The sequence below is a fragment of the Antrostomus carolinensis genome, unplaced genomic scaffold (assembly GCF_000700745.2).
Source record: "Antrostomus carolinensis isolate BGI_N321 unplaced genomic scaffold, ASM70074v2 scaffold36305, whole genome shotgun sequence".
Lineage (NCBI taxonomy): Eukaryota > Metazoa > Chordata > Aves > Caprimulgiformes > Caprimulgidae > Antrostomus > Antrostomus carolinensis.
Genome location: NW_010316359.1, coordinates 4,316 through 19,761, shown reverse-complemented (window position 1 = coordinate 19,761; position 15,446 = coordinate 4,316). Strand labels below are relative to the sequence as shown.

Sequence of the window (15,446 nt, the reverse complement as noted above, 5' to 3'; positions counted from 1 at the left end):
TGTTTTTAAAGCTGGTTACCTTTTCCCATGGATTAATCTCAGTTAGAGTACTAAAGCTTTTAGCCTGAGACTATGCCAACCTTTACAAATTGTGTTAAGCATACCAAATTAATTGGCCTGGAGGTAAAAAACCAAAACCCTAGCAGAAAATAAGGCTCAATTAGAATTTTTCACTTCAATTTTCTGTAGGCTCTTATCTGTACAGAAGGAGGCCTCCAGAATGGTGCATAGAAAAGTATGTCCATTTCAAGATACTTGATGTCTTTTGAGAAGCTTAGAGAGTGAGATTCTCTTTCATGTTTTTACTGATTATGAAAGAGAAGGGACAGTCAAAAGACAAAGAAGTTGAATAAATAAAAGCAAAGTATATTTGGGAACAGAATAGTGATGTCTTCACAATGAAAGTGAGTTTATATGGGGAATATTGAACATAGGAAGAAAGACTTTATCCTAGCAAAGCAAGACTAGATAGAATTAAAGTAGGTGAGAACACAATAAGCCAGTATTTTAATTTCTGATGCAGAGTAAATGTGATTGGGTTTTTGTAATCATATATCACTACATGGAATATATATTTTTAAATATGTTTTCAGCAGTTAAAAATGCAGAGATCACAAAAATCTTTCCTGATCCATGGCGGTTTTTTGTTTTCTTTTCTATTGTTACAGATGAGCTGACTGGCATCCTTAAAAAATTGTCACTTGAGAAGTATCAGCCTATTTTTGAGGAACAAGAGGTACGTCTTTTTTAAAAGATTTATTTTTTACTGTTTTAGAAAAAGTAGGGTGCAGCACACATTGCATCAGAATTGTGATCCAGAATCTCAAATTTAATGTTGCAGAGAGGACCTTGAAACATGGACCAAGCAGTATTCCTGGCGTTCTCCAGGATACTGCAAAAATCAGTGCTTTTTACACTGAACCTAGAATTTTGATATAGATAGGTGCTTCAGATTTTTTTTTTCCTCTTGGTTTTTACACTCTGCTTTTTCTATATATGTCTACATCAGATGTGGCTAAACATTTTATAGGACGTACTGTATCATCCCTGGAATCACAGCTGGAACCTTATTTGCAGATGGAGAACAGCAGGGTGTGAGTGGCCGAGATGGCTACTTTCTCTTCTTTATCTGCTGTGAATAAGCAACAGGAGAATTAAATTGGGGAACCTAAGCATCATTGTAGATGAAGCCTGTGACAGTGGCTTGCCTGAAGGATGCAATGAAAGGAAACATTGCTGAAAAAAGTAAAAATAATTCATTACTGTGTTTAAGACAGTATCAGGCTGAGCAATAATTGTGTGTTTGTTTGGTCAAAGGCAGAGTGTGCATTTGCAGTGAATGGACATACAAGAAATTGACATCACTGCAGAGTACAGGATTCAGCACCACAAACACAAATTATTTAGGTGCATCACAATACAGTGGGCTTGTTACGGTTCCTCTACATGATAGGGAAGGGAACATTCTGTAGAAATGAATATGCTCTGTGTGTGAAGGTTGTATCAATATGAAAAGTTGTTGATATTTGCTCTTATCTCAGCCTTCTGGATGTGTTGATATAATAAAAACTGTTATATGAACAAACCCTAGATTTTCCTCAGGAGACATTGGAGTAGTACACATAATATTTGAAATTCCAAAAATACTTGGGGAAGGGGAAAAAAAAAGAAAAGAGAGAAATCTTAGGCTTATTCAACTAGCTGCTACTGTAATTAGAAGAATTTCTGTGGAGAATATATATTTTGTATTGACAGTGCTTGTCTGAAAAAAAAAAATCCATTAATATTTTAAATATGCTATCATAATTTATTGAATTATTAACAGCAGTTTTAAAACCCAACAACAGAGTGGTAAAGTGGGTAACATTTGGTGTTGGTAACTCATTAAAAATTTTTGTGTCCACAATATTTACAGTAAGTCTATACAATTAAAAAAACCCCCACTTTTAAAGTGTAACAGTGAATCTTTGTCTAAGTAAATCTGTCTTATCTTTTTTTTTTCTTTATTCTGTTTTTCATACGCAGGTGGATATGGAAGCCTTCCTTACGCTCACTGATGGTGATCTGAAAGAGCTGGGTATTAAAACTGATGGATCAAGGCAGCAAATTTTGGCAGCTATTTCTGAACTGAATGCAGGAAAGGTACATTTTGAAGTACTGTACTTAGTAAATTAATTCAAGGTTTGCTTATATTGTTAATTCAACATACATTTAAAAAGTTAAAACAGTTTCAGATGTTAGTTAGAAAAGCCAAATGAATGTTTTCCAAACAAAATATTTAATGTATTTGATTAGTGGAAAATGCCTTCCTTTGTGGTACTGTCTGTGCTCTTTCATTAACTCTTTCCTAGTTCAGTGACTGTATAGTTCTTCTACCCAGTTGGCAATTGTATCAGAAGCTGCTGGTAACATAAACATTGGCAATATTGCGATTACCGAATATTGATTTCAGTGATGCTAAAAAGAATCATCTGGTCACTATAGTCCAGCTATTATATATAATGCAAAAGAAAAGGTCTCCTTTGTTTTGCCTGACAGTTTTTGATTTCTCTGTGTTTAGGTAAACAGCACTTCTCTCATTCCTTGCGCTTTTATTCCCTTTTAATTTTACATTGACATGAACAAATTTGCTAAGAATGGCGTACAGTAAGCAGTATTCTTGTCAGAGGGGTTATGGACTGGATCATCTTTTTATTTCACTTCTCAGCTGCTTTTTCAGCTTTGAGGTCCATTCTCTCTGATACTGGAAGCTTGGATAAACAACATAATTTCTTCCAAGTTAAGATCAACAGCAGCAAGTGATGAGGCTAAAAATTAGGGGAGATGGATGATGCTCCATGCTATAAAGCTATGAAGAAAATAATGAAAATGTTTCTATTGCTGTCTGGTAGTTTCAGGAAAAGATTACTACAAGGATTTGTTATTATTCCTAATAGTACACTGTGACTCTCTGGGCATAGACACACATATTTACGCTTTTTTTTGTGAACTCTTGATAAAACAAATTTAAGAATACCTCATTTTAATTTATTGTGCTTTTACAGGGACGAGAAAGACAGATTTTACAAGAAACAATACACAACTTCCACTCTTCCTTTGAGAGTAGCGTTAGTAACACACGACCTCCAGGTCATTCCCAGTGTAAGTAGCACCTGAAATTAATTGAAAAGTGTATGGATACTTTTAATTAACAGTGGCTAGAAAACAGAATGTGACAAACAAGCCACTTAACTGCTTTCTGGGTTAATGATTGACACGTGTCTGTCTTGCTGAGACTGTCGAGAAGATTTCAAGGTAAAAAGGTAGAGATATTTGTAAGATTTTTGTACACACACCAGTACTGTCTGAAATAAGTGTAAAATTTTTGTTGTGAATTACTAAACACAGAAAATGGGTGTAAGTATTGCAAACTATCGTATACAGTATACTGTATATAGTGTGTATATGTATATATAGTAGCAGTGGGAGGTGCATTTCTCTATGTTACATAATTTACTTCTGCGTACTCTTTATAGGAGACAATTTTCTTTAGTGTGATCAAGTAGATTAAAAATATTCAAGGTTTAATATTTTTATATGATTGTCTATAGTTGGTTTCTTTGGAATACCTCTATTCCAACCATCAGTGTTAGCTGCTAGCCAGTGCTGGAGAAACTGCCTTTTAAAATGTACTGTCTGTAATCAACATGTACAGAAAGGTGTGGCTGACCTGTAACAAATGAATACATTTACTACAGTCACCTCTAGATATAAAAGTTGCAAATCTCTGTCCTGCAGCCACCTGAACCAAAGGCTGATACACATCTGTTACTCAAGTTAAAGGGGCAAAACCTGCTCATATATGTATTTCTGGATCCATGTTTTAGGAGGAACATGAAGGCCATTGAATGGCCTGGACAAATTCACTATGTTAAAGTACCTCTTACTCTCCTTCAGTTGCTTATTTTGCTGCTTGCGTTCACTCACAAAATCATTTCATTTGTTTAGTAGTTGTGTGAAATAATATTTCATGTATTATGTTATTTAGGAGGCCTTAGTAACGAGCCAGTCCCAGTTATTCCAATCTCAGTCAGCTGAATATCACTAGGTATGTGAAAATAGGTACTGACTGTAGTTCTACTGCTGTCTTGGGGAAAACTGGGCATGGCTGAGCTAGTTAGTCAGTGTGGGCTGCTTTCTGTATTCTGTATAGTCTGCTTGGCTGAAAGCCACGATCAGGTGCCACTGTATTGCATTACTTCTCATTCACAGAGTAGTCAGCCTCTGTGGAAACTTCTGGATGTATCTTGGTAACATCCCAGACTTGAAGAGCCTCTTCTATAGGTACTACTAGGTGAGCAGAAGCTGCTCTTTGGGATTTGATAACATGGTGCAATGAACTGGAATTACTTAATAACTGAAGAAGCACACAGATTTAATGTGTCTCCAAGCAACTTGCTGAGCCTAACCACTGAGCTTAAAAGTGTCTTGAAGACAGCAAAAAGACAGTAATGGTGGCAGAGAGCTAGGGAGAACATCTTTTTGTAAGAAAGGAGGCAACAGTTGCTCCTGCTGACCAGCTGACAAGATGCTGCAAGGAGGCTGCCATCAGAGATGTAGCTTTTGAGTTTTTGTGTGTGAGAGCTCTATAAAATAGATTTGTCTGTGAAATAGCAACAGAAACACTAACAGAGAAGGAAGAGGAAGAGAACAGGTAGATAAAAGACGTTTCTGCACCAAGTAAGCCGCTTTTTAATGTAAAAAGTAGCAGTGGGACCCTTACAGAGTCTGGAACTTGAAGTAATTTCCAGGAATGTGTAATATTTTAGAGCATATGAGCAGCTGTACTGAGTCAGATCCAAGGCCCACACAGTTATGTTCAGCTTTTTCATCTGGTTTCATTTGACGTTGTTGTGAAGAGCTGCTTGCTTTCATTTTCTGTGAACTTGCCATGTCCTGACTTCTTTTGCTTCATCCTACTGGATCAGAAGATACAGTGGACAATTGTTCTTTCTTTGCTGCCTCTGTGCCAGTGATGATTTTACACATATCTGTGTAAATATCTTCCTAGGTCATGTTATTTTTTTCCAGACGGAAGACTTACAGGCTGCTTAATCATTCTCTATGCCATAGTTTTTCTGACCTCTTTTCCTTTTCTATTACATCCTTTCAGACTTGGAGATACCAGCCTAGCATACAGTATTAAAGATGTAGGCGTACCGTGGATTTGCACATGGCACGGTGTTGTTTGTTTTTCAGGTGTGTTCTCTATTTTTAGTTCTCTTACCCGTTCCTAGTTATTTCTATTACTCTGTTTTTTTGGCTATAACTGAAGAATTAATTGTTATTAATTGGAACTATCTCTTATAACCCACTTCATCTACTAAGTTTTAGCTCAGAGCCTATCATTTTATGTGAACATTCATACATGTTTTTTTCCATATGTCTTGCTTCATATTACATCATATTTACCTTCACCAGATTTTGTATGCCATCTTACTGTCTGGGCACTGATGTCTCCTGAGGTCCTTTTGCCAGTCTTCTGTTTGCCTGTCTTTTTATTTACATGGATAACTTAGGAAAGTTTGTCACTTCACTCTATATGCCCTTTTGAAATCATATATTGAGTATCCTGAGTCCTCGTGCAGATCACTGTGAAATGCTAGTGATGCATCTCTCCACTACGGAAATAATCACTTTTTACTCCCACCTTCTGTCCTCTGCCTTCCTAACCGATTATTTATCCACACAAGAAATTTTCTTTTTACCTTGTGGCTTCCTTACTGTCTTAAGAGCCAGCCTTGGACCTTGTGAAATGCCTTTTAAAAATCCAGGCATCAAGCAGATCTCTTTTATCTACAAGACTGTTTGCACCTTCAAAGAATTCCAGTAGGTTGGTGAGGCAAGACTTTTCAAATCCCTTTTTGATTGCTTTCCACAGAATTTCAGATTCTTTGTTATAGCTTATGCTAATCTGCCTGGTACTACTGGCTGTCTCACTGGTCTGAGTTTCCCTGAATCTCCTCTTGAACCATTAAAAAAATTAGCATAATTTTTATCACTTCTCAGATATGTGGCAATTTAAACAAGAACCTGTGCTCTGTACTCAGCAATTCAGCTGCTTAATCCTTGTGTTCCTCCAGAACACCTGGCTTAGCAACTGATTTTTTGCTTTGTGTATTTGTTTCATAACCTTTTTTGCCAATACTTCAGGTTAAGATACCTTGGACTCCCACATAAAGAAAGCTTCTGAAATGGGAACCTTCCCAAGCTTTTACATCATGAATACATTTAGTTTTTCTGATGTGAACTTACTTCTATAATGTGTTACACTCTAATCATTGATTGGCATCATGGCCTCTGTGACTGGCTGTCTCCTGTGCTGTGTTTGAAAAGTAATATGGGAAATTTTTATGCTTTTTGCGTGGTCCACAACCACTGGTTTCTCTGCATCTCTTCCTAGGAGCCTGTCTGGATGCCCTTAGCAAGAAAGTCACTTAATGATTTGCCCTTTTAGAAAGCTGGGTGTAGCTCACAGGTTAATCAAAACATCCCGCTCTTCTAGCTGTGTCGGTATCACTGTTTTCACACCTGTCGCTGTGATTTCCTCAATATTTTGGGTAATTTTAAAAGCTCAGTACCTAAAATGGAGTGGCTACCAGTGTAGCTTTGCTTTTATGAAGTTTCCAGCCTGTAGGGGATGTAAAGAAGATAATGAAATACAATCCTAATATATCCATAAGACTCAGAAATGAAAAAGCAGGGGAAAAGAAGCTAAATCCTCACTTTCTGGAAATGTAGCTTATAATTGTGAGGGGATCGGTAGGCTGACTTCCATCACCAAGCCTGTGAACGTCTACTGCTTCCACACCCTTCCACATCCGTAGCTCCAGTGCCCACTTAGCTTCAGTTCCTCCCAAAATGCCCCATTGCCCAGGCTCAGGCCCCTCTCCTGCTGCCACTGGGTCAGGAGCTGTTGCTACTGGTCAAACCTGGTATGAGATGACAGGCAACAAATAGAAAAGCATCTAGATGAGCGTATCTAGAATGGGAAAGAGAACTGCAGTGATTATCTACTTTTACACTTCTAAGGAATTCAGAAGTAAGACAATGATAGGCAGAAAAAGTAAAAGCAAGACCATCAGAAGCAGAGGACTGATGATGTAACTAATTCCACACAACAACTTTTTTTAGAGAAGATTTCTTCTTGATGGGTTTTTTTGGCAGTTCTAAATGAGTTGCTGGCTTGTATCCTCCGCTAGCTTCTGATTGAGCACGTCCTGCTGAGGTCATTGCTTCTGAACTTGCTGTGATACTCACTACAAGAACTCGTAGAAAAGTTGTTGAATGTTTGTTGGGTTTTGGCAGATGAGCTCTTTTATAATAAAACTCACTGTTGGGAGAAAGATTCCTTTGTACATCAGTTGCTGTGTCATCGCTGCGGCTAGAAGTGAGATGATTCTGCTTCAACGAAAACAACAGGCTTTGACATACATTTGTTTTCTCTATCACAAGGGTACTGAGACCACTTCCTCCTCATCCCACACCAGTGATACTAGGTGAGGCCGTGGGAGCTCCATATTCCAGTCCTTGCCTGAACTGCATAAGGCAGATGACTGCTCTAAATGCAGAATAAATAATTATAGGTTGCTGGACCCATAAGCCATTAGATTCGAGGGCCCCATAGGTCTTGTCCATATTCTGAATAGGCAAACAGTACTTGCATGGAGAGTGTTGCATCTGTCTTTTTTTAATGGAAATTAACCTTCTGAAATTATGCCAAAATTAATTCATTCCAAGAATGCGTGTTACACGGTTTTTGACACTTTGTTAGTTATCGAGGGAAAAAAAATATGTCTTGAAAATTGCTAATGCATGCTTATCACCCTGTCCCTGACAAGAGGAACTGCTAGGAAGATCCTACCTCTTTATAACCCAGTGAACTCTGTCAAACAAACACAGAATTAGCTTGCTGCTTCACCATGTAAATTTAGAGCAGATGACCAGCCCACGGAGGCATGAGGCAAGATGACTGCTTTGAGGAGCAAAATGCTCCTCCTTGGTCTGGACTCCAGTGAAACAGCAAGTGCCAGTATGAAGTTGAGATTTCTGAGGAAACTGGATTTAAGAAATTATATCACCCCAGGAAATGTTTGTGTTTGTAGTTTGAGGTAACCTTTTTGCTTATCTGATTCTGGTAAAAAAGAAAATGAGACTTCTTGAATGCCTAATTGCCAGGACTAATTGTTTAGGGTTTGGTTTGGGTTTTTTTGGTTTCTTTTTTGGGGGAGTGATGGTGGTGTTAAGATTCATGCAGCCATCAAGTGGATAATTAAGAGATTGAACAGATCTGTCAGTGGTCTGCAAGTTAATTGAAAGAAATTACGCCAAAGGAGATCGAGCTGCATCTCAACATAGACTTGACAAATCGGAAACAAAAAGCTGAAAAAAGTTCATGTGTATTCTATGAAACTATGGGGAAAACACAGGAGCAAACCAACTGAAGTAATTTTCTCCAGAGGAGTATAAAAAAAATTCCCATGTGCTGGTTTTAATACATATGTAAGAAAGTGTTACATTTTAGATATGTGATAAAAAATGGAAACAGTTCATGGAGTTCCCTTGCCCAAGTCTGGGGCTTGTAATAGAATTTGACATTTCTACAAAAATGACATGAAAAAAGCAAGAGAGCATCCGAGGTTTATACTCAGAAGGACACAATCTTCTTTTTCTCCTAGGGCATTTCTTAATGTCATTATGAGAAAAAAAAAAACCCAACAAAGATTTTTTGGAGGTAAAGCTAACCTTCTAATACCAAGTTTATTGAAATACTCAAAAGAAAAAGACGAGCCTCGTCACTCGGTACAGACATACAGCTGCTCTCCCCCACCTAAACATAACACATCTCTTATAACAGGTGAGAAGAAAAGAGAGCACCCCAACATCTAGCGGGGGCACTGAACATAGGGAGGATTTAGATACCAAAAGAATAAACTGAATATTCTCCAGATACAAGTTAAATGAAGAGTAACTGTGCCTACAATGAAAAAAGAATATGATGCCATTCAGTGTATCATTATTTGCAGAAATTCTGGTTGTCCTGTTTCTCCTTACATATGATGGTATGTTGCATATTGATACATACTTACAGATACATATCTGCAGATACAGGTATACAGATATAGGTATTTTAAAACATATAACAGAATAAAGTGGAAGACAGTGGGGAGTCGTTTTGTATATTTACTTTCCACTTCTGGATTCAGAGTCAAAAATATCAAATGGAAATTATCCAAAGGAGGGAGTTAGAAAGATTGCAGAGAAGTAAAAATAGGAGTGAAACCAATATAGACTTGCAAATAAAAATCATAGAGGATTCAGGTAGTCACTTGCTGGTAAGGTACACATTGAGAAAATGGAGATACTGGAAAGGTTTGTGGCAGTAGGTGACCTTTTCGCAGGTGACTTTGACTTTTTATACCTTCTGCATACAGGAGAGGGCTTAAGATGAGTGAAATAAATGACAGGGTCAAATTGTTGGAGTCTGGTATAACATGATACTGGGAAACATGGGCCTGTTTCTGGTAGCTGTGGAATTACTCTGTCTTCTTTAAAGCTGTGAGTCTTGCTGGTTGCAGTTTTTCAGAATTTTTTTTTTCTTTTACAGCACCTGGCTGCTCTGTAAAACCACAAGAAGCTGTTCCTCCTAAAAGGTAGCTACTGGAAAAAAAAAAAAAAAGGTTTTTTTCTTATGGTGAAGTTTGGCATCTGGCTGAGTAAATCCAAGTGTACACAAGTAAAAATTTGAAAAGTTAGTCCACTACACCTGTATAGGACTTTCTGCAGTAAAGTGCTTAAAATTCAAATCCCACAAAGAATCAAAGAAAATAATGAAGAGATTGCCTTTATAGTTCAGCCTAATCCTTGAATTGTTGAAGGTGTCAGTGCTGTACATTTGAGAAGAACAAAGTCAGAAGAGCAGGAAGAATGAGTGACCATATAAGAAGATTCATGTTTTCACTCTACTCTTGCCCATAGAGGAAGAACCCATAGGAGGCCTACATGGGCACACTCAAGAACAACAAAATCGTGGAATAAAGCATGAAAACCACCACAAATTATGAGAGCTTCTACATGGAGAAACAGATAAACTGAATTATGCCTCTATTAGCTGGATACCAATAAAGGAGTCCAAACTGAAAATGTAATGGTTTCGTGAGAAGGAATATAGAAGAAAAGTAATGCTGCATTCTTCATTAACCAAAATACACTTTATTCAATATTAAGAGGTTAGAACAGCAGTAAAAGTAAATATGAAATACCTATTTGTAAAAATAGCACTTTATTTAAGGAAATGCATAATCTGTCACCAATATTTAAACAGAAATAGTGTTAAAATGTTTTATATTGTGGATTGGCTGTTTTGAGAATAAAAACATTTAACTGATACTACCTGGGTTTTTTTGAACAGTAACGCCAGCAGATCCTTAAAATAAATTTTTATAACTTTATTTTTGTAATAATTTTGAAAGGATTAGTTATAGTAGTTATGTGTGGAAATAGTCCAGAAATATTAAGGCAGGTAAAGATCTTGGAACTCCAGTGCAGAGTAATGTTCTCAAGTAACTACTTCTGTACAGAACTAAAGAATTTACATTTTTTCACCTTCCTCACTGTACTGGTTTTAGTGGGGTTTAGCAAAAATAGGGATGGAAGCAGGCATGTTGATAGACAGATAACAGCACCAGTGAAAGCCCCTGCTGTCCCTCAGGTGCCTCCAGGTGCATCAGCTGGTTTTGTGATGGCTTCATTGGTTTGACCATCTGAGGAACCACTCCAGGTTGCTGTCAGCAAACAGCAGAGCAGCTGAGCTGTGCCAGGTTACGTGGCTGTGCCATATCAGAGCTGGCCTTGAACACAAGGAGCTGAATCTTTAGGAAAAGAGGTTATAGGGGGGTACTGCAGAAAAAAGATGATTACAAGCTGACTAGGGCAATCAGAGCGTGTTAGTACCCTGAGGTCCTTGGTGGTCATACTATTACCATCTTGGGTGTTAATAGTATAGCCATGTGCAAAATAATTTTTGTTCTATTTTTCTTTTTCAGTGCATGTAGGTCAACAAACTTGTAACACAATCAACATTTAGCATGGTATTTCATGTTTCCAACATGTCTTATGCCCAAGAAAATAACTCCTTATGCAGAATTGTGCTTCAGGATTAATTTCAACTTTAGGATAAAAATACGTAATTTCTGCTTTCACAGTTTTCAAGAGCTGCTGCTAGAGATGACATGGCAGGACAGGTCTACAGAAGTGTTAGGTGCTAACCATGTAGTACTAAGCTAATGGCCTGGCCCTTTCCTGAAGAAATGTGTGGACAGTTTCGCTTAAAACACTTCAAAATGCAGCTGAGAAATAATTGTAACTTCTTATTAAGACTAGGAAACAGTTGCTGTTTCTGAGCCAAAAATGTGCAGTGGCACCTGGGAGCCCCTGTCAGTGTGACTGAGGATAAGGGATCTGTAATGAGTTTAACCATCTTGCCTAGTGCCCGTGGGCCCTATGGCCACACCATTTCTCTGTACAGTTCTGTGCTTTCAGTGCAGCAGGTGGCAATCCAAACATCCAACACACTGCAGAGTCCCTGCAAGCCCGCTCATAGGGATACCTCAAGGTGAGAACCCTTCAGCCATTCCCGTTCAGAGCATGTGGCCTTTATTCTTTGGAAGGAGACCTACTCACCTGCAATAAATTCAGGGAGTGTGTGTTCATTTTGGGGTTTTTAGGTCCTTTCAATAAGACATTGAACAACAGTTAGGGTGAAAAACACTTTCCAAGGTTGAGAGATACACTCTTTTGACAATCTAAGAGGATTCATATTCATAGATACCACTGCCCAGAAGCCTGTAGGACTTCAAGGCTATAAGGCAAGGTAGGGGCATGCTTCGTTCCTCTCGCTGAATCTGTCTCACAGAAAATAATTCAAGATTCATGGAGTGTAGCCCTGTAAGACATTCGTCTAGGATGGGGAGTAGTTGGCTTCAGTTCCTCTAGTTGATATATTTATTTACCAATTCCTAAGCTCCATAGTGACTGAAGATAAACAGTGCTATAAATTTGGGAATGTTAGCCTAAGTGCATCAAAACACAACACTGTCAGAGGAGACCGACTGGAGCATGAAGGGTTTACACAGCAGGCAGAAAGGGTTCCTCATACTGTCCCATCAACACGTCCCACTATCTAAACAGTTAGCTTTATTAGCACAGGAACAAAACCCCACCATTCTAGAGTTTGGGAATCTTTTAGTATCTTCTGCTGCACTTACTTCTTAAAGGTGGTCTGTCCCTTCTGCCTGATTTAGCTGCCATCCTAAGAGGTGAAACAGAAAGCTTTGCTTAGCACGGCTGCTTTTTATGGCTCTTGGAGGAGGTAAGTTTGCGACCAACACCTGCACTGGTGTGTCTGTGTGCAAGGGCTGACACTGTAGGCAGTGGAGGTCTGGTCGGTACAGAAGGCAGTATCTGACTAGCCTAGAGCAGGAGCTTGGATCAGTTGTCCAGACATCCACTGGCAACTTGCATGTCCTAGGGCATCCAAAGCACCCATAAGGGATGCCAGACATGACACTAAGTGAAGGTTGTGATCAGTTTGTTTGTTGCAGTCACTTGGACAAAGAGACCATTCAGAGATGGAGATCGTCATTTCCTTGACCTGTCCTGATTTGTCACAGACATTCAAAGGTGAAAAGCTGTTTCCCATTTGCTGTTCATTTTCCTTTGGTTTGAATGAAAATCTTTGTTAGCAAAGTTTGCTTGCCTCATAATGAAAAGTGATACCTTCTGAGTTTTGCCAAAGAAGTAAACACATGAAGAAACAGCTCCTATTCTGATTTAGTCTAGAATTATGGACTTGACAAATCTGTAGTTGTTAACCTTAAGCTGTCTTATTTTGTTGAGGAGTACTGTTATTTTACAAGAAACTTTTATAAGGTTATTTGAATTTAATTTTCTTTTTTTCTGCACTTTGAGCTTTAATCAAGATCAGATTTTAAATAAAGATAACTTCGTTATCTGGAAATGATGGAAGCGTCATCTGTAGTATTTCTTATGCTTCAGCAAATGACTCAGAAGCCAGGTAGCTTCTCAAGGGAACAACTTTGGTTTCCAGAGTAAAGGAGAATATAAAAGTTCATGCAAACCAATTTTTTTAATACCAAGATCACCTCAGTTTCGAATTGCTTGGCTGGTCTGACTCTGACACTATTAGCCTCAAACTTGCCACTTCTAGATTTTATTTTAATTCAAAGCCCTCTTGGCAGTACAAGGGTGCATTTAGTGGGAACAGGCTTTGTCCATTAAACCCAAAACTTCTTGTGCTATATTTAAAGCTCATTTGGAATACTTAATTTCCAGTCTCTCAGAAGTTTGTATTATTGAAATAAACTGTTAATGCAATGTCCTCCTTCAAGTGTCACAGCAAAGAATTGTTTAAAAGCAATTTTTGCCACTATTCTTCACAGCATTCCAGTGTGCATTAAAAATGGAGTTGACACGCAGTCATAAAAACAAAAGCAAATAGACTTTTGAAGTATGATCTCCATATTCCCAACATTGCACCTACTGCATTTTAATTGGCTTCTCATTTCTCTCAGTTCTCATCAGTAGGTATGTCCAGCACTCTCAAAATAGGTCTGTCTGGTCTTAAGAGGAATGCCACACCATGGCTGTTAGCAGAGTGGCTAGTGCTGTACTGGAGCAGGGTTCTTGCAAGTGATAAATGAGTAAATTCTTATAAATGGTATAAAAATATTCTGTGCTAATGCATGTACTTGATACGTGGCTGGGAGTTCTTGTTTTTAGTAAGCCTAAGTGATTTGTAACAGTACAGACTCAATGGTCTGCAATTAGCTGGAGGAGAGCTTTACATTTTGCTGAGTTGTGGAACAAAATCACTTCACACCGAGAGCAGCCAGCAAAGTGCAATGGATTTGATCACCGTGGGCTTGATTTTAATTGTCCTCAACAGATTTCACATATTTTTTTTCCAAGTTATTCTCTGCTGCCAGTTTTGGGAAGATGTAATAAAAGGAAAACAAACTGAAAAAAAGTTAGGGATAGAAGCACAGTATTTTTACTCGATTGGGATTACTGGTTTTCTTTCCAGGATCTGCCTCTCTGTTAGGCTGGTTTGTTAACAGTCAGAATTAATGTTGAAGGCCCTGGGACTCACTTTCTTCAGCAGGTCAGGACTCCAAAGCACTGACCTTTTATCACAGATTCGATTCAAAATCCATTGCTCACATTCCTTTATTCAGACACAGAGCACACAGAAAGCGTAATTCTCTGCGCTCGTAATTAAATGGTGTCTGCAGAGGTCCACCTTTCCAGCTGTCTGGGGCACAGAATACAAAACAGCTCCAATTTATAGATGCTCTTAATACATTGTATCACTTATCACCCATCATGCATTTTAATTGCTTATTTGGTGTATGTGTCAAGCACACACACAAACTGTAGTCCTCAGCAATGCCACAGATTCATTTCACAGAATCACTGAATGGCTGAGGCTAGAAGGGACATTTGGAGATCATCTTGTCCATGCCGCCCCTCCTCAAGCAGGCCACCTAGAACTGGTTGTTCAGGGCCATATCCACTGCTCTCCCCTCATCCACTGAGAAAGTCATTGTAGAGAGCTTATCAGGTTGGTCAGACATGATTTCATGCTGACTACTCCCACGCTCCATCTTAAAATATTCGGAAATTATTTCCAGGATTATTTTCTCCATCACATTCCCCACAGCTGAAGTGAGGCTGATTGGTTCTAGTTCCCTGGATCCTCTTTCTCGCCCTTCTTGAAGATTGGGATGACATGTGCTTTCTTCCAGTCCTCAGGAACCTTGCCCAATCACTACAACCTTTCAAAGATAATTGAGAGTGGCATTGCAATGACACCAGACAGCTCCCTCGGTACTTGTGTGTTCATCCCATCACGTCCCACAGACTCATTTATATCATACAACACCTCTTGGAATGCCATGTAAGGATATTTTGTCATCTACATATCCCACTCAGACAATACCATGATGTCCTGGTTTTGCTAGGGTAGAGTTAATTTTCCTTTTAGTAATTAGAATAGCAGTATTTTACTTTCAGTGTTTCAGTTCAGACTTATCATGAGAAGAATGTTGATAAAATACCAATGTTTTTAGTTACTGCAGCTCAAGGCCACAGTTTGTCGGTTTCACAGCTGCATTAGGACTGGGAGGGGGAAGCGCAGTGAGGAGCAAAACCCAAAACTGGCATCTGGATGTGCCAATGAAATATTCCATATCATATCACGTCATGCCAGTATATTAACCAGGGTTGACCAGAAGACAGGGCACTTCTCTCAGGGATCGCTCGGGCTCACTCTTCCGGGGTTTCGGTTCGGGACCGTCTCGGCTCCGGGATCGTTAGCTGGCACAGGC

At 38.7% G+C, this 15,446-nt stretch overlaps 1 protein-coding gene across 1 annotated transcript in view; it reads left to right on the top strand.

Annotated features, from left to right (window-relative positions):
- Nucleotides 1-10,017, top strand: part of ANKS6 (ankyrin repeat and sterile alpha motif domain containing 6) — a gene marked incomplete at its 5' end in the record, with an annotated part of 36,465 nt that extends 26,448 nt beyond the window's left edge. Inside the window, 5 exons of the mRNA XM_029085031.1 lie at nt 669-736; nt 2,026-2,142; nt 3,045-3,141; nt 9,647-9,692; nt 9,918-10,017. Of these exons, the coding sequence (XP_028940864.1) occupies nt 669-736; nt 2,026-2,142; nt 3,045-3,141; nt 9,647-9,692; nt 9,918-10,017 (428 nt within the window). The remainder of the gene's footprint in view (nt 1-668; nt 737-2,025; nt 2,143-3,044; nt 3,142-9,646; nt 9,693-9,917) is intronic.
- Nucleotides 10,018-15,446: the final 5,429 nt, after the last annotated feature.